Raw genomic sequence first — 19,627 nt, 5'->3', positions numbered from 1 at the left:
TGTTCAAAGCCATCAAAATGTCACCGAGTCACAATGGAGGCCGTGACACAGCATTGTCTGCATGTGTTAACACCTTGCGTGAGGGTTCTAGCTTCAAAATTCAAATCTCCAGGACGGTGAGGGGAGACAAACCCCTTCTTCTGCCGCAACACACACGCACGCACAGTACAAAGCTAAAATAAACACTAGAGTCCCCAAATAAATGATGTAGTGCCCACCCACTTAGAGAAAATAAGGCTTTATTGCATAATGAGCAAGTACGACAGCTTCATACATGTCTGGGGAGAGAAAAAAAAGACTTGACGCACTGAAAAAGAATATACAAAACATATGTACACATCATATTTTGAAAGACATTTGGGAATTCTGCCCAAAAAATAATAGGGGGGAAAAATAAAAACATAAACAGTGGAATGCAGTGTGAGAAAATACTGTCACAAAAAAGAAGAGAAGTGCAACAGAACACTTGTATGTCAAGAGAGCATAAAGCTTATACTTATCTGAGAATAGATATATACATTGGAATATAAAAGAAAAAAAAGCATGCATAGTTTATTATCTTGCGGTATTTTCAGGGTACCAAGTCAAACAAATTATAAAACATTTGTAAAAATCTTTTCTCACATGCCCGTTATGTACAAGGTTACTTTGGACATGGCTGGCTTTGCATTACAATTCAGAGAGGAAAAAAAGATAAGATTTAACATACATATCACATGAAAATCTACAGAATGCAGTCATTTTGTAGACAGATTTAGGCACACGGTAACAATATAAACTAGCGGGTTTGGATCAGAAGAAGAGACGAAATGGCTGCCTTTTGAGGCAAATACACACTGGTCACTTTTGACACCTAATACCATCATTGTCCAAATTTAACCCAAGACTATTTCTTACCACGGGTAAGAAATATGAAATGCTAGATTAAATGACTTTCCCATAATAAAACATAAACTATTAAATACTGATTCAAAGATTTCACCTTTGGAGGTAAAATGGAATTTAGTTTACCGAGCCCTGTACATCCCAGTCCCTAAAAAGGTTGGCTCTTATCTGTACTAACACGTATCCCTCTTTGGGGATATCAGCAAAGCAGCTTCTCCCTGTGTTTCACGTCCCAATAAGGCACAAAGACATATAAGGACACTGAACAGTCACATGACTGTTAGTACTTGCCACCAGTTTGATGAAACAAGCACTTTTGGGACAATCTTGAAATGCTTTAAGGTGAGAAATGTGTGTGTTTGTGTCGATCACAAGGAGCTGTGCTTTAACAATCATGCTATAACTAAAAAGTATGGTGTGAATGTGTGTGTGTGTGTGTGTGTGTGTGGGATGGGCGGTGGGGTGGGAGGTGGGATCAATGGATGAAATTACTCATTCACAAGAAAAGACTGCACAAAAATAGTCATGGGAAAAGGAAAAAATAGGAAAAGGAATTGATGCTGGTCAAAGCTCCACAACAGCAAAGATGACCGCAACCTTGATAGAAATAAATAATAATAACAACAAACAAAACAGTTGCTTTCCCATCAAAACAAAACTGTATGTGTTGAAATGTTGAGGCAAATATTTTCAGTATTAAATCAAAAGTCTGTTACATATCGAGCAAACTTTTAGGACAGTTATTAAAAGAACACTTTTGCTTGGCAGACTCTTTGAGAGTGTATGTCCAGAACAGGACATGGTTTTAAGAACACTGCTGCCACCTACTGTGCATGCAGCATACTGCCATTACTAACAATGGCTTATTTAAGGGGACATGTGGCAGGCAGCTCATCGATGTAAACTGAAACTGGGACTTGATCTCTCTGGACATTTTTCTAGAGAAATATTTTTGATGTAATAAAACATCATCTTAGCATTTTCGATCAAGGTTGTCCTAATTTGGACAGTCTTAAAAACAAGTCATTATTTAAAATATATAAAAACAGGAACTTACTGAGGTTAAAAAAATAATAGAATGTCAGTTGTGAATGTGCAGCTGTTAGCCACTCGCTTGCTATGTACCGCTTCTGATTAACTCTCTCCCCATTGGCCACGAATGTGCTGGCTAGGCAGGCTAACTGGAAAGGAAAGAAAAGAGAACTAAAAGAGAGTACACTGCTCAGGAGAGATGGACGCCCATCTCTGCACAGGCCAAACTCTCCTCCTTGGACTTGAGTTTGCATACAAACGCCCTCCTCTTTCCATACCCACTCTTCAACCCCAGACATGGAGCAATACAAGTCGAGACTCAGTACACTGCTTACACACCTGCAGCCGTTTGGCGCTCACTGAAACCAGCGATCACAAAGAGACAGGAGCACCTATCAGCTATACTCCTACAGTCCTTGTATGGTGTTGATTTTTTAAGTACCATTGCCACGTCTTGTAAGGTCAAAGGTTATGAGCCTGGGGTTCAGATGAGGCGGGAGTTCTTGAGGAACTGGATGAGAACCTGGTAGACAAACTTGTACTGGGAGATGGTCTGCACCATCAGCATCCTCTGCTGCCTCAGCCCTGACAGCATGGTGGGAACCTCCACGCCCTGGAAAAGAAGAGGGGAAGACTTAGAGCGATCACTCTGCAAACTGTAACACGCACTAATCTGCTCAGCGCTCTTACTCTGTGCAGCAACACAGATGCATTCATGTTGGGCACGAAGAAAAGAAACAAAAGTCAGAGAGCAAAACACTAGAAACAACTTCATAACACCGAGGTGCAACTAATCCTTCACAGCCTACATCTGGATTCTTTTGCCGGTGGAGTTTGACGGGAGGTTTTATTTTTGCCACATTCCATCAATTTGTCTGTTTGCTTGTTTCCTGGATATCGCAAAAGGTTATGAATGGATTTGCACAAGCCTTTGTAAAAAGGTTAGTCAAGAAACAGGTGATTAACTTTTTTCGCTGTTGCTGATTACAAAAATGGATATGACTTCCAAACAGATTCATGTAACATGACAAAATGCTGTGGACAGCTTGGTCAAGATCTCTATACTCTCACTTACCATCAAATCAGTCCTGTATTGACTGTAGTGATTCCTAAACATGTTAGTATAAAAAAATAACACTTTCGGAACCATATTTTCCCATCAAGCGTCATGCTGTGACCAAAAATGGTGAAGCCAATGCAGTTACATAACTCTTCATATATCCAGGGTCCCAATCTTTAGCAGTTGTAAAATTCCCTGATTTTCCATGACTAGAATGATGAAGTCTTATCAATGTTTATGATTCTGCTTTATGCTGCAAGAGGCATGAACATAATATAAAAACAATGGAAATTGCTGAAAAAATATTACAAAATTCTCTAAGTCCCAAGGACTCCTGACCAGTGACCCTCATTCATTTCTGGCACTGACTCAGACTCATCTATGGAAGTGCACCCTAAGCCCCGGCCATGCCCGCTCACCTCGTTGTGCTCCAGACAGCTGATCATGAGCTCGGTGAGGATGACCACACCGGTGCGACCCACCCCGGCGCTGCAGTGCACCACCACAGGAGGGTTGAGACTCTTGGAGGTGTCCAGCATAGAGTTAGTGTGTCTCCGCACGGACTGGATCTCCTCCAGGTAGGCTGCAGGGGACAGCGCAGAGGAGGAGGACAAGGGGAGGAGTCAAGGACAAGATGAGTGCACTACTTCTGCTAAGCTTTAATTTTGAAAATTATTTATTTATTCATTCAATTATTTAAGTTTAAAATTCTTATTATTTTCCCCCCAGTTTTTGGTAAATTCATGGTAAATTTCTCTTCATTTTAAATATAGAATTATAATAATTAAAATGCACTTTTCTTGTCATTACAGTTTCTTTTCTAATTTTCTGGTATTTTGTCACATTAAATTTCTGGTCATTTCTTATAGTGTTTGATTAATTTTTGCTAATATTCTGGACATGTTTTAGGTAATTTTCTTATAGTTTTTATTCTTAATTTTTGATTTCTTAATTTCTGCTTATTTTTGGTCATTTTGAGAAAAAAATCAGTAATCTTATGGTATTTTGAACATTTTTTTTTGGAATTTTGTTGTATTTTTACAATAATTTTCATATAATTTCTCTTGTCTTAAGCCCAATTTGTTTTCCCATTTAAGTAATTTTAATAATCCTTTTAATAATCCTACTAAAATAGTAACTTAAGTAGTAGAAAAATTTCAACACTACAGTAAACTACAGTATTGCATTTTAAAGCCACTTGAAACAAAGCAATAACAATCAATGTCAAAGCATCTAGTTGCACCTCATGATGTGCACCTTGAAATGTGCAAGTCATCTGTTTCATCTTGATGACCAGTTTTGAAAAAAAACAGCAGGGCCATGTTCTGAATTTTCCTCCCTGTTGGTTAAACGTGTTTTAAAAGGTATACTTAAAAAAATAAAAGGGAGTTGGACCACAACAAGAACCATCAAATTACATGATAATTCCATATTTTTGTTGTGCACCTTTGATGCAAAAAAAAGCTTTTCTGTTGTTTAGATGTGAAAATAACAGTTACTAAGCATATCATGTCTGCTTATTTTAAGATCACATTATATGGCATGGAGCTAACTGGAAGGTCTTTGTGAGAAAAAAAAAAAAAAAAACACCCAACCTGAGCATTAATGCAGATGAGACAGAGAAACGAAGGCCAGCGGTGATCCTTCTTACCAAGAAATCCCGGGACGTATTCAGGACAGCCGTGCTCGGGCCAGTCGGTGTACTGCAGGTGCCAGACTGTCCTCTCCTGGCCAGACAGCAAGTGTTTGACCTTTAACCCCGTGGTGGCGTAGCAGCCGGAGTCGGTGCGGAATTTGGTGGTGACCTTGAACTTGCCGTGAGTGGCCGAGTTGTGCTTGGAGCCCAGCTTGGGCCAGTAGCGGTGGCTCTTGGACCTGCCGCCCTCCTGCGTGGATTAGAGGTTGACAGGTGGGTGAAGATGGATCGGTGAGTGAAGGGAAGGTTGAGTGGATAGGGGCAATTTGGGACATAAATATACGGGACAGGCTTCCACAGACACACAAGCACACACACACACCCGTGCACACACGCAGATACACGTTCACACTCCCACTGTCATCGTATTACTCACACACAGACAGACACCAGCTGTTGGCCTCTGAAAAATATTCACATCTGCGTGCACATGTGTGTCCATATGAGTGTGTGTGTACCTCCTCGGCAGTAACCATAGCGATGACGTTGACCCCCTGCTCCCAGACCATCTGCCAGAAGTCGGCACATGTGTTGGCTAGTGGGCCCTGGGTGGCAATGTAGTGCCACTCCTCCCCACTGATCGTCACCTGGGAACACACATGTACACACACACACGCACATACACACACACGCACACAGAATCAATTACTGCACAATGAGATCACAGGGATTGCAGCACAAGCAAGAATCTGCCTGCACAGGCATAAAACATCATTCAAACAAAATGCAAACCTTTCACTCTCTACTAACCAAACCAAAAACACACACATTAAACAGAAAACAATGAAAAGAATTTTACTCTAACCCATTGAAACATGAGCAAATGCAATTGATTTCTTTCAAAAACATGGGGGAAGAAAATTACCCAAAAATTACAGAGACATAAGTAAAAAGTCATCAGAAAATGACTGGTAAATTAACAAAAAAATGAAATAATTAATAATTATGCATGCATACATAAAGCAAACAAAAACAATAAATAAATAAATACAATGCCAGAAAATTAGCACCAAAAAAGACCAGGAAAATTAGCATAAAATCACCAGAAAATTTGCCCCCCAAAAATATAATAATACTAATAGTTTAAAGAAATTACACATAAACTATTTATAAGTTTTATAGTAATGCATTTAAAATTGAATAACAACAAAAATATCCATACAACAAAGCTATCCCATAAGTTTGATTAAAAAAGTGATTTCAGAGTTTGTAAAAAAAACTGTAAATTGTAGAGAAATGCAAACAGCCCATCCACTGACGCTGACAATACCCTGGTCCGCCACTGGAGGGCAGTATCAACATCTACCTTTTCCATTCAGAGAGGAGAGTTCTCTTCCACGTTTTGCTAGAGACACACTTCCCTCCTACCTGGCTCTCCCTCATTAATAATCATAGGTTCACACACGATACAGAAACACTTCCCATCGACTCCTCCCATAGCAAGACTCTGGAATGCTATTACGTAATGAGCATGTCCCAGCTGATTTCTCAGGCCACCTCGTGACTGTAAACACTGTATTAAGAGTTGGATGGGGAATAAACAAGGCCTTTTGTTGTGCACCAGCTCCCTTCGAAGTAAGAGGGTTACTCGGTGATAGGCAGCGATTCAGTACCAACATGTTTCACGGGCACGCTTGCATGCACACCTAGACGTGCACAGACGCGGGCACGCACGCACACACACACTGCTTACAGTTAAAAGCCGAGAATGAACAGAGGGCTGGGGAGAGCAGCTCAGGTTGACTTAAGAGGGTTTGGAGTTTGGACTACATTCCTTGGGAATTCCACGAGCTCTGTGAGCTTTAAGGCCCAAACAGGCTTCAATAGCTGCCTTTCATCCTTTCCTTCTGACCTTCCCTGAATAGAAATGACTGCAGCAAAGAACACTGGGGAGGTGAATGAGGGCCTATAAAAATTAGTCACTTCATTATCATTTAGGGTATTTTGGGGTAATTATATGTTCATTTTCTTGCTACTTTTCTGACGATTCTGCTGTATTTTTGTTCTAATTTTTTGCTTATATTCTGTTCATTTTAGGTAGTATTATAATTTATTTTCTGACAGTTTCATTTAAAAAAATGATTTTGCAGCAAGTTTAAGATAAACTTCTGGTATGTTCGTCTTTCATTTTGGGGGGGTAACTTAGTAGCATTTTTAAAAACAAATCAAATGATCAAATGAAGAGGAAGAAGAAATCAAGTTTCAAATGTTTAAAAACAGTGATACCAAAGTCAGTATCATTTTGATGTTTTTTTTTTTTTTGTTTGTTTTTTAAAAAGGTGTTTTGTTAATGTTGTTTGTGTTATGTGACAGTTCACAGTGAGGAGAGACAAGACAGAAAAAGAAAGACAAGTGGAAAACAAGAAATAAAGGCTGTTTTCAAACCCTAGATGTCACATTTACATAGTATTCATTCTAGCCAGCTGAGTCACTAGTGGCTACTCAATGGAGAGAGACTTCCTCCTGCCTTTCATCAGTAAATGGAAAAAAGCATCACATCAATTGCTGATTACCACCAATAATTGGGCTTACGTGTTGTGGTTCTGAATGTTCTATATAAACATATCTTAAAACAAAGGTCACTGTCTAGCTTGCAGCTTTAGAAGCCTTGACTCCTGACCCAACAGGCTCACCTTGATGTGTGAGGCATTGATGTAGCCTGTGTTGTTCTCCTTGTTGGGTACGAGCTCGACTCGGTTCTCCTCATACGGAACCACGTCCCGGAAACGGTTGCGCTCGGCGTTGTCGGGCAGCGTTGCCGTGGTGAGCACGCAGTCGGCCCTCTTCTTGGGCACCTGCTCGTACTCGGTGAAGACTCGCTCCTCCTCCAGCTTCAACTCCAAGGTCTTACACTGGGGTGAGGAAAGAGAAGGAGAAAGGTTGCTCACTGAATTCAAAGCGAGAGATCAATGAAAGGCTCCTCTTTCAGTCCCCAAGGGGCTTTTATCCATTTACATTCCACAATACCTGAGACTATTCACACTAAGGAATCCTAGAAATCTATTTACAATACTCTGCCACATTCCCCCACTTTTGTCATCACTCAAAGCTCAATGCAGGCTTTGATACCGATTCCAAAGAGTTCAAACTATGTACAATGAGTCACCGTGGCTGCAACAGAGCAGGATATTTAGTGGTATCTCTCAATGGAAGGCCGGTAGGGGTTCGTGTTTACTAGGCCTGTCATGATTGAGAGGGCAGTGTCTCTCGTTTTCTATCAGCCTCTCTCTCTGTGGTTCTCTCCCTCTCTCTTGGGTCACATTCTTAACATACCAGCGGGCCCAGAGGCGATAAGCACCACCATGCCACACGTTCCACAGCCCACTTAGGGCTTGCCCCCGTTAGCTTAGCAACAGACAGTACAAAGGCTGGGTTTCACACCTCAGCACTGAATAGCCGGCAAACAGACACAGTATATTGGAAATGCAATGCACTGGATTAGTGTGATTATAGGAGGCGGTCATTAAGTTTTATGAGACATTAGCCCAGCCACCTTGTTTATTGTCAACAGGTGAGATAGCTGCTCTTGTTAAAGGGCCCTAACCTATATTCTTCCTGTCATAAACAAAAAAAGTGAGAGAAAAACAAAACAAAACATGCTTTCAAGACATTCTCTGATTCTCCAGTTGACTGAAAGTTATCTTAGTACAGAATATCAGTAAGATTTTATTTGTGAGACATCTGTATCGTGAAAATGTTTGTTTTTTGTCTTGTGTGATGCATCGAATACTTGGAGGGAAATAAATCTACATTTCAAACTGCTATGTATAGAAAAAAAAATCCTAAAAATCTTCTTTTGTGCCTGTAAGTTGACAAGTGAATTACCAAAATACAGGCAAAGAAACCAAAAATTGTCACAATCAGAAGCAACCCAGAATCTTGTCCACTATGGATGTGCATCAATACATTTTTTTAAATCAAGGTCAACAAGCCAGTAAACTGTCCAAACAAGTCAACTGGTCAAGAAAGGCCTGTAATTAAAATTCATCTGTACTGTGTATAGGCTTAAGAATGAGTTTCTTGGCATTACCAGTAAATTCTTAATCAAGCTCCTCTTAAATTAAGAAAAGGGCATCGGATCTATTTCAGTCTTTGAGCTTGTGTGAACACAGACCTGCAGCCTTACTCCACTTTACAATTTCTATGTGATGACATATTTTTGAGATGAGGAATAATTTCATGGTTAGAAAAAATAGAAAAAATAGGAATAAAATAGGAAAATAGGAATAATAAAAATAGGAATGAGCTGTTGTTTTATGAATCTAAGGCCCAAACAGCCTAACCGAATTAGTAATTAAGATTCATCTGTGCTGTGCATAGGCTGTTGTGGTCGACTATTCTCGCTGTGGCCCATCCCTGGTGTCTGAAAAAGAGATGCTGAAACTTATGTTAAACCATCATAAATTTACAGCTGTAAAACTAATACCATGACTCACATATACTTTCTTGCCAGTTCTCATACACAGAAGTCAAAAGCTTAAAAGTGATATACAGTTGTTAGCACATGAGATCCTAGAGACGTGATGCATTTTCAAACAGGAGCGAGTGGCTTACCCGTTCGTCGGTAGCAGCCTTGGCGCCATCCTCCACAGGACTCTCAGGGACGGGCATGTGAGGCACAAACAGGCCGTTGAGGGCGGCCATCATCAAGGGTCTCTTCATGGAGTCCACCGACATCTTCTGTCTCTCCAGCGTCTTCAAGAGAGAGGACAGACCCGCTCTCATCGTCACAGGTATTGGCAGCAATGAAACACTGACTGACCTGCCCTGGCCTGACAAGGACGAGTGTGTGTGTGTGTCTAGAGGTGGGTGGGAAGAATGTGATGTGTATGAGTGTGTAAGTGCCCTCTTGTGTATGTGTGTATTCTTCTCGTGGCCAAACTCGGCAGTATCAATCCTCTTGTGTCCCGCCTAGAGACGTCAAGACTGAACTGTCTAACTGAAGCTTCTCCTCCTCAACTTCTCCTTCACTTAGTTTTCCCGCTTTCCTCCTTTCTTGCTTCCTCACGCTCGTCTGTATTCTTTCACATACCTCTTCAGCCTCTCTTTCACTCTTTCTTCACGGTTAAGTGCACACTCCACTTCCGTCAAACTGTCTCTTTTTCTTCTCTCCACCAATGCTAGCCAAACTGTGACCTACATTGCGTGGTCCCTCCTTCCTCCAAGGATTACCTCTCCTAATCTCTGTTGCCATTAAACCTCCAGGACTAGCCCCCCTTCCAACCTCCCCCATTTCTTCTGGGGCAGCCCAAACAACAGCTTGGGGGTCACTGGGGGCATCTGCTAAGTATGACACTAAACCAAGTGGTGCGAATGAACGAGGTAAGTTTTGGGGGGTTAAAGGAGCCTGTAGGTGAAGGAAGTGACTGGGAATTTTTGGAATGCTACAACATAGGCTATATGAAACTACACGGTCACATACACACACATACACACGCACACACAGACACACAGACACACACACACTCGATGTTCAGCACGGAGGTTGCTCACTACTAAGTGAGTCGATTATGTGTTTTAACTTGGACCTGGATACTGGTGCTGTATCAAATGTTAGCACCTTAACAGGGAACCAAGCTACACAAGAACACCCACCCCAAAGTGTAATCTGTGGGATTAGCAGGGTTTTAGCTCCCTGTGGGGACCGAGAGCCTAATGTTACCCTCTCAGGTGCTGAACGCAGGATTACTGCTAATCAGGAGCTATGAAACTAGCTAGCAAACAACAGGAGTGTGGTTGTTTTGTTTCAACTACAGGGTGAAGTTTTACCTTGTAGATTCAACTGAAATACTGTTCTATCTTATAATTGCTGTAACAATTTCCTATATAAAATATCCTTACAATGCTATGCCAAGTCTAAAAGTCAGACCATCTGCTGTTGCCAACACACAAACTCTTTACAGTGATGTCAGCTTTTCAGATAGGTGATAGTAGCATGTCTGTATGTACTATACTTTCATATAACTGTGAAACTAAAAAAAATATTTTGGCATGAATCAAAATATTCACTGAATGAAAGGACCATACCAGTGGTTCTGCATGTTTAGTGTAATATCTACAATATTTTGCCAAAGCAAGAAGTTGTATGTTTCCTATTTTTTAAGCCAGCCATTGGACTCCATTTATTCCACTGTGATACAAAAATTAAGTTTCTGAGATTTCAAACTTTCTTCACACCAGTATTCCATGACAGTGATGAAGTCATCCACATTAGTTTTCCTAAAAGCAGCAGCACTTTTGTGTTATGATGATCTGAAATTGGGTGTAGTGTAACGGTCCCTCCGCTAGGGAAAATAGTCTCTTTGCACAACCACTTATCAGTTCCATGGTTTATGAAGGGTTTGTTGCGATGTAAAATGTGGACAAATTGCAATAAATGGGACATTTAAACACTCAAAATCACTAATATGGTCCTTTAAGGACATGGTTTAGTTGATGAATGGTTGTCTTACCCTTTGAGCAATTTCCCTCTCCACTATGCTGTCCTCTAGGGAGAACATCTCTGACACCGGCCTCTCTTTGACCGGCTCCTTCCTCACCCTTTCCTTCACACTGGTCAGGTCTGGTTCTGAAATGGAGGGGCCCAGAACTGATCCATTCATCCCAGCTTGGTCCCCTCGAGTCAGTGTCCCACCACTGCCTACACCACCACCTCCAGGCCCGCCCCCACCACTGCCCTGACCCTGCCCGGCTTTGAGCACTCGGGCCTGTGCTTGATTTGGGTCCATTGGTCCCTGGTTGTTTTGTGGTCCTTGATTGTGGTTGTGGTGGTGGGTGTGGTTGTGATTGTGAGTGTGGCTGCGAATCTGGGCATTGCTAGAAGGTCGAGGGGGACCAGGGTACTCTGGAGGGGGTTTGTTTGGCAGCTTGGCCAGAGCAGCCTGGAGCTGAGCACTGATGCTGATGTCCTCATTGAGACCTGGGATTTGAACGTCCAGCTCAGGTCTCTCCTCCTCTTCCTCCTCCTCCTCTTCACTTTCACTGCTGTGGATGAGCATGGTGGCATTGGATAGAGTCTTTTGATGCTGGTAGGCTACCGGTGGTGCTACAGAAGCCTCAGAGGCTTTCTGGGTGGGCATCTGCATGGGCAGTTCCTTGGGCTGCTGAGCTGGAGGCTGGGGCTGAGGCTGGGATTGCGCCTGAGCGGTTTGTGGCTGAGGCTGGGGCTGAGGGATGGACTGGGGTTGAGGGGGCATTACCTGCTCTCTTAGAGTATTCCTTCGATGAAGGGGAGCATTCATGCCCTTCATCACCATTCCTTCCATTCCTCCTCCTCCCCCTCCTCCCCCTCTCATGCTGCTGATCACTTCCATGCTGTGTCTTTTGCCCAGGGTGGACCGGTGCTTAGCAGCTGCTGTTAGCGGTTCACTAACTTCCTGCAGGGACTGGTGCACCACAGCAGAGCTGTCTGGCTGGAAGGTCTTGACCGACAGCTGCACCATACGGGTGACCAGCTCTGGGCTGCTGCCCCCGATGCACCGGTGCCGGTGACTGGCCAGATCCGGCGTGCTGGTGGCTGGGCGGAAGGAGCCGGAGGGGTAAGGCGGTGGGGGCCGCGACATATGGTTTCTCAGCATGTTTGCTGTAGCTGCATAGCTTCCTGTGTTGGCACCCTGCTGTTTGGTATTTGCCAGCTCGGGTGTGCTGACAGTGTGAGAGATGGAGCTTCCTACCCCTCCACCTCCACTGCTCCCTCCACCTCCATTCACACAGGCGGACTGGCAGGGGCCCTGGGTGCTTGCTGGGCCTCCTTGGTGGGGGCCATGGGACACTGGCTTACTGTAGCTGATCTGTAGGGTGAACAGTCACAAAAACAACATAAGATGTTGGGAAGAACAACATGGCCCAATATTAAACACACAGAGGACTCATCCATCTTAGGGATCTCAGGGCCCTTTCTTTTCTATGTCCATTTTCCTGGTGCGAACCAGAGTGAAAGTGATATTTCTGGTTTGTTTTCTATTTGGTCCACTGTGGTTTCAAAATGCATACATTTAAGTGGACCAGAAAACAGAAAACATTTGCTGAAAGTCATGTGGGAAGGGGCAGGGCTGGTAACATACTTGCAAAAACAACACTCTTTAAATATACAAGCAGTTTGCAAGTGCACATAGAAGTCAACAGAGCAGTGAGAGCATAAAGGCAGTGTCGCACTTATGTTTGATGATACTGGCAATAATACTGTTTTAGTGTTCCCAAGTTCTGGTTTCCCAACAATATGTTCATCTACTTCAATATGAAGTAGATACAGATACTGATACAGGCCCAGTGTTGAAATGTTGATAAAAATGTCATTGTATTTCATCCTAGTTTTTGTCAATACTGGTTTATTTTTGTTTCATTTTAGCTATTGTCTCATTTTTGTTCTGGGAAAAATGTCGGTGACGAATACATTTAATCATAGTTGTAGTCAGCAAAATGAACATTGGTACCTGAGGTGTGTAGGATCCTGGGCTTGGCCCCAAGCCATGATAGGGGCCCCTCTCTCTCATTTCTGGCTGGCTATACACCAGAGCCTCAGGTTGGCGGTAAGCATATGCATTACTGATGTTCAGACTGCGCAAGGATTGGCTGTGGAGGTCAAGGTGCGCAGGGAGCATGCGTCGCTTCTGCCGCATGACAGCATCGTACTCAGGTGTGGGCCGGTAGGACGGAGCAATGATGGCACTGTGGCGGTGGCTGGGGATGTAGTCGGGGCGCATCAGCTCGCTGCCTGGGATGCTGAGATTGGAAGAGATGGGTGAGGGCTGGACGAAAGTCTGGGAGTGGTTAAGAGAGCTCAGGCTGGGGCTGCTGTACATGCTGCCGTTGGGCACAGTGCCGTTACGAAAGCCAAAGTCCACCGGGCAGCGGTCCAGACTGGTCTCTGACTTGTAGTAGGGGTCGTCATGAAAGATACTGTCTGAAGGGAGAAAAAGGGAGAGAAAGACAATGAGAGGCAGGCATCATACATAAAACCCCAAATCACAAGAATCTATTTTTGGACTCTCAGTTCTCCATGAGGCATGCAATAAAAAACTTTTTTTAGGACATTCAAGACAAATCTATATAAAAACATGAAAAGGTAAAAAGACGGTGATGGACGATTTGTCTCCATTATGGGTTTTAGTTCCCAGGGGATAAAGGAGTGCACAATGGTATGCATGTTATTCCTCTCTTTTTGACAAGTTGAGCATTCTCTCATGTGAAATTATCTCAAACCCACACGCAGGCAGACACACAGATTCTAAGTCCACACAAACGGAGTCTGATGACTGAGGTCACACTGCAGAATGATCTCACACCCACGCACGGCAGCACACCCAGAATGTTTTTCCCCCCTCGCTCTTTTTTTTTTTTTTTTTTTTTTTTTAACTGTCAGGCCATCATGAAGCTCTTTGGATTATATGGCAGGAGTGTGTGAACAAGCGAATGAGAGAGAGGAGCACAAATGAGGTCAATGCACTGCAGCCGATATGTTGCACTCTGATTGGCTGGGAGACCATTAAAACACAAATAGGCTGTGAGTCACACGTCTGATGGGAAACGCACAATTAGGCCTATTCAAACGCTTCAAACTGTTATTATCAGGGAGACTTCATTCTTAAATCACACTGCGGTTAAGGAAGTGAGACGGAGGGGCTGAAACTTGTGTGTGTGCGTGCGTTAGTGTATGTAAGCGTGCATGTTTGTGTGTGTGTCAGTACCTTGAGAGCTCTGCGTGTCCTGATAATGCTCTGCATACTGGGAATGCATTGACTGGAAGTTACAGGACTGAGGCCGCGGCTAAAAGAAGACAATCATTACAGACACATATATTAAATTATGCTTATTAACATTATGATAAGAAGAAGAAGAAGTAGAAGAGGAATATATACTAATAACCTGTATTTATGTGGCACTTGTTAAAACAGTTAAAAAGTGCTTCACATCAAAAGGAAAGGAAATAGGAGAATAAAAGTGTAATATAGGATCAAAAAATTACAGGCAAACCAAGGAAAAGGAAGATAAAAACATTATAGAGTCAGGATAAAGGAAAACAAAAAAGGAAAAAAATGAAAGAATGTATTAGAGGGTATAAACAAATAAAAGACTAAAAATAACAGGGGTAGGCTAGAGCTGAGAGAAGGCTAATCTGTAAAAATGGGTTTTAAAGTGTGGTTTAAAACAATATTTGTTGTTTAAGAGCATTCCAAAGTGATACAGTGGGACTAGAAGTTTAAAAAGTAGAAGTTTAATAGCTGTTGTAAATTTCACATGGAGCCAGTGGAGAGAAGCAAATGTTGGGGTGATGTGGTCTCTGCAGCTACTGTTTGTTAAGAGCCTAGCTGCAGTGTTTTGCACAAACTGTAGACGGGCCAGAAATGGTTAATCGATACATCCACAGAGGGAGTTACAGTACTCTTAGCAAGAGAAAATGTATAGGTTAATAGTTGTAGGTCTCACTTTACATGATAATAGGGGGTTTATTTTTGTGATATTTCTCAGTAAAGAGAAAGATGACTGAATGAAATTACTAATATGCTATCCCTTCAAATTCATGAACTGATCAAAGACCGCGCCAAAATTTGGAACAACTTCTCTGGCTAGTCCCCTAAAGTGAATGTCACTTGATATATAACTTTAATATCAACCAGAGTGGCATATCAATAAGCCACAAATTACATTTCAGCAGCCTATCTGTCAAGTTTTATTATGGATCCCACTAGAGTTCTGGCCAAATTCACAGAGGGGGCCTTTATGTTCCTGCTTTACCTCAGTGGCAAAGCGGTCATGGCCAGGTAATGCACTTATCAGCATATACATATATAATTCATGGAAACGGTATCTATTCAAAATGACAGTAACATATGACTGAAGTTCTTCCACTCATTTTCCTCTTTTTTCCCCCCACAGTTTTTTTTATTTGATAAGTGAAATCATGTAAACTGCTCACAGTTGAATTTTAATTTCTCTATTTTCTATGCAGACATCTACGAATCAGGTGACTGCCTCTGCTTCCCCACCTCTTTCTAGGGAAATGCTGTTGTGGTTCTCCAGAGTGACATGTGAGCACCAGAGTGGACCAACTAAAGAGCCATTGTGCCACATTTAGCCCGGCCATTGTCTGGCCAGCAGGGAGGGAGCCGCACAAATCATTGCCTTCATTGTCGCACCGGAAGTCAAACCATGCAACACCCTTACAACTTTCCAACAACACCCACTGCGCTGCCCATGCACATTAAAACCAAGACTCTCAGACACAATAAACAGCTAGCCTGAGATGGAGACCACGGTCATATCCCTGACCACGGCCATTTCTGTCGTCCCTCCTAAATTCTCCCTCTGTCTTCTAGCCTCATTTATACAGGCCAAAGGCAATAAAATATAAGATCTCAAGTGTGGAAGCTGCTTCAAACCACGGACCAACAAGTTTATACCAGAGATACTGAATCATATCAGAGGAAGCAAAAGGATTCTTTAGGCGCTGAGAGTACCAGAGAGAGGCGGTGCGTCCAGGTGGGTCGCCTCCTGATTGGTGCAGGTGAGTGGGCAGGCCTAAGAAGAGACAGACACATAAAGAAAGTGACAATAGAGCTTTTTCACCGCAGCCATTTTGACACAAAATAGCAGCTGAACACAGGTGTTCCTAATGACACTGATTAAGGTTTGGGTCTGTTTAAGTGGACCGGAGCCACTCCAGTGAGCCAGCAGGACCCTGGCTCTGTTAGACCTTTCAGAACTTTCATGAATATCATTAGTAACACCTGCTGTGAAAGGGGTCGATACAGTAGCAATTAGTTGGAGAATAGAAAGGGAAGGGACCTCCTTAGATAAGCATTAGAAAATCCTCATATCAACTGAAGGACGGCATAGGAATGGGCTTTTCTCCCTCACTGATACTAACCAGTTACATTATTTTTCACAATTTTCAAGAAATGAGGTAACAGCTAATGACTCCAGGTCACCAAAGGGAAAATACTGAAAAACTCAGTTTTCAGAATGGCATGATTTATTGAGGAGACTTAAAGGATCATACCAGTGATTCTGAAGGTTTGGCCCATTTACAACAATTTAGCCATATTTTACATTTCAATAAGCCGTTTTGCAAATCATGTGGAGGAACTAAAGATTTCACAACTTATAATCAAAACCCCTTTATTTTCAAATATGAACTTTTGGCTGAAAAAGCCACCTTATAATGTTCTGCTCCTGCGGCTGACAAAGTTGTCGCCATTTATAAACTGCAGCACTGATAACTGGCTGTGTAAAGCAAATGTTTCCTGGAGCTATTTTGTGGTGGAGAGACCATTTCACTGCACCCAGTTTCAAGTCATCAAAACACAACAGTGCTGCTGCTTTTAGGAAAACTAATGTAGACGACTCTATTACTGGTGTGAAGAAAGTCTTAAGTCTCTGAAAGTTCATTTTCATATCATAGTGGAATGAATGGAGACCAATGGCTGGATAAAAGGGAGGAAAAATGATATCGGAGTTATATGACTGCTTTGGGAAAAGATCAGCAGAAACATGAGGTTTGTATAGCCCTCAAAAGACGGGTAAGCTCAATTTCACCAATGAAGTGGTAGTTAGGCAGAGATCATATGAGGATGTACGTAGGTGCTGTCAGTGGCCTTCAGCTGGCCTCTGTGGCTGCCCTTGAGACTCACTCTGCACAGATCTTGTTCTGTTTGTAGAACTTGTGTCTGGCCGTGAAAAGGCGGGCGATGTACTTGGACATTTCCATATCCTCCTGCGGATAAACACAGAGGGAAAACATTGATGTTTTAAACTGCCATACCAATTATATTTCTAAAAACTCAAGATGGAATTCACCCACGTGTTTGTCTGGGTACAGGCATATCTGGCAGTGTGTTTGTGTAGACTTTATTTGCTGCACTTCCCACCAGAAAACATGCACTGCATATTTGAGTATGTGTGTGAGTGTGTGTGTGTGTCTGTGTACTACCTTGGTGCAAGACCATGAGAAGACAAAACACTCACCGTGTGAAAGATGATGGTGTCGTCTTTACTTGTTATCTCCACCGTGATGGCCGACTTGTTGTGTGCTATGGTGCCAATGTCCTTCCATCTGTCACGCACATTGAAATGCATACACACACAAACACACACGGACATGTACACACACATACACACATACACAAATGCTCATGTGAATTGATTTTTCCCCACACACAAATTGAATTTACATTGTGATCATTTTCCTGCAGATGTTCATGTATTTGCCCGGGCGCAGCTGCTATATGATATCAAGAAGGAAGTCCTAGATCACCCATGAGGTCAAAGGTCATACAGGCTGTGGAAAAAGAGAAAGATGAGAGGGAACACTTGCCTGTGGAGCATGATGGATCTGCCGTTTCGGTGTTTGACAAACACACCAATGAAGGACACACCGATGAAAATGTCATTGGTGTAGTTGTCCTGTGGAAGAGGTGAAAATTCAGTAAATACTTGATATAGTATTTGACCTTTAACCTTGCTTGTATTTACTGTATCATGACATTCATGTTGTTAATCCAACATGAATGTCAGTGGTATGTCTAAGTTTGCCCTCAGTCATCAAAACTTGTGTCTCATATGTATATGTATCTTATGGTGTAATTGGTATCCTTTGATATCAAGCGCAGGCACACACACACCCCTCCATCCCATATTTTTTTAGGGGGAGAGAGTATTGTATCTACCTTAGCAGCAAAGCTCTCCTGGCCAAACCCATCCAGTTTCTCCACCTCCTTGATGTACAGCAGCTCTGCTTCAGCGGGCTGCATTCGACTGGAAAGCACAGACACATACCAGGCACTCAGTATCTCTCGTGTTCTCCTTCTCTTTCACTCAAAGTGCACACACACATAAATCAGAGGCCTACAGTACCAGCGACTCTTGTGCTCCTCAGCCACCTTCTGAGTCCACTCCTCCAGCACCTCGTCTCCATGCGGCCAGTTCTGATAGAGAAAAGAAAAGGGAACAACAGGGAGTGAGGAAGGATCGAGAACGGCAGGAAGGAGTGATAGAAGAGGAGGAGGTACAACAACACAGGAGAAGAGAGTAAAAAGAAGCAGAGTAGAAAGGAATGGCGAGAGAGGTGGAAAAGATGGAGGGCAGGTGGCGGAGAGGTGACGGGGTGAAAGAGAGAGTGAAGCATTAAGTCTCCATAAGGAGGGGGAGACAGATCAGATGACAGTCAAGCTGCATCCACACTCCCTCGCTCTGCCCGTCAACACCCACTCACTCTTCCCTTCCATTAAAACACTCCATCGCCAAAAGAAAGAGACTGGCTGTGAATTAACCTAAGACCTTCTTCCGCTTCCCATGTTTCTGCCCTCGTCTCTACGACTCCCCCTCCCTCACCATCTGGAACAGCCTGTCTTAAATGGTTTCTGGAGCAAAAAGTCAGTCAGTGATGTTTGCAATAAATCAATCATGTTATCAATCATTTTATGTAACTCTTCAAATTGTGTCAGTGGCTGCTATAAGGCAGACATCGTTAAAAGCATTTTCAGAATATCACTTGTTTATGTTATATTACATTTTCATGTAGCATATGAAACATCTATGCCAGGGCTCAGTAACCTCTCTGATATGGGGTGTCAGTTTTAAATCGTCTTGTTGATCAGTGTGCCATATTGACTACGGTTGACATTGAGGTTAATTATAACATTACTCAGAACATTGTAATCACTGTCGATCAACAGCCCTACAAACCTCTCATCAGACTTGGTGGTCAGCAGTAAACTTAAAAAATAGCCTAGCTGTAAATGTTTTTATGTCTTTTATTCCTGATTATATTGTCTCTTTGTTTAAGCCATCAGAGCTCTGAGCTACAGATGAAGACTTCCTCTGACACGATTTGAGCAGGAGGTTGTATCATCAATCTCACTAAATAAAATAACACAGGCCACACAACAGCCAGTAGCAGTGCAAGAGGTGATCAGGTATGCAGATGAGAGGGCACTTCAACATTTGCTAAAACACAA

At 42.6% G+C, this 19,627-nt stretch overlaps 1 protein-coding gene across 1 annotated transcript in view; it reads right to left on the bottom strand.

Annotated features, from left to right (window-relative positions):
* Positions 1–222: 222 nt before the first annotated feature.
* LOC115356195 (tyrosine-protein phosphatase non-receptor type 14) overlaps positions 223–19,627 on the bottom strand; it is a 53,640-nt gene continuing 34,235 nt past the window's right edge. The window contains exons 6-20 of the mRNA XM_030047262.1: positions 18,525–18,595; positions 18,338–18,425; positions 17,986–18,074; positions 17,637–17,724; positions 17,303–17,385; positions 16,130–16,190; positions 14,360–14,438; positions 13,106–13,575; positions 11,126–12,463; positions 9,228–9,368; positions 7,307–7,525; positions 5,132–5,260; positions 4,629–4,863; positions 3,397–3,560; positions 223–2,530 (exon numbers count right to left, since the gene is read on the bottom strand). Coding sequence (XP_029903122.1) covers positions 2,402–2,530; positions 3,397–3,560; positions 4,629–4,863; positions 5,132–5,260; positions 7,307–7,525; positions 9,228–9,368; positions 11,126–12,463; positions 13,106–13,575; positions 14,360–14,438; positions 16,130–16,190; positions 17,303–17,385; positions 17,637–17,724; positions 17,986–18,074; positions 18,338–18,425; positions 18,525–18,595 — 3,384 coding nt within the window. The 3' untranslated portion in view covers positions 223–2,401. The remainder of the gene's footprint in view (positions 2,531–3,396; positions 3,561–4,628; positions 4,864–5,131; positions 5,261–7,306; positions 7,526–9,227; positions 9,369–11,125; positions 12,464–13,105; positions 13,576–14,359; positions 14,439–16,129; positions 16,191–17,302; positions 17,386–17,636; positions 17,725–17,985; positions 18,075–18,337; positions 18,426–18,524; positions 18,596–19,627) is intronic.

This window comes from Myripristis murdjan, chromosome 24 (assembly GCF_902150065.1).
Source record: "Myripristis murdjan chromosome 24, fMyrMur1.1, whole genome shotgun sequence".
NCBI classification, from domain to species: domain Eukaryota; kingdom Metazoa; phylum Chordata; class Actinopteri; order Holocentriformes; family Holocentridae; genus Myripristis; species Myripristis murdjan.
This window is presented reverse-complemented; position numbering and strand designations above follow the sequence as displayed.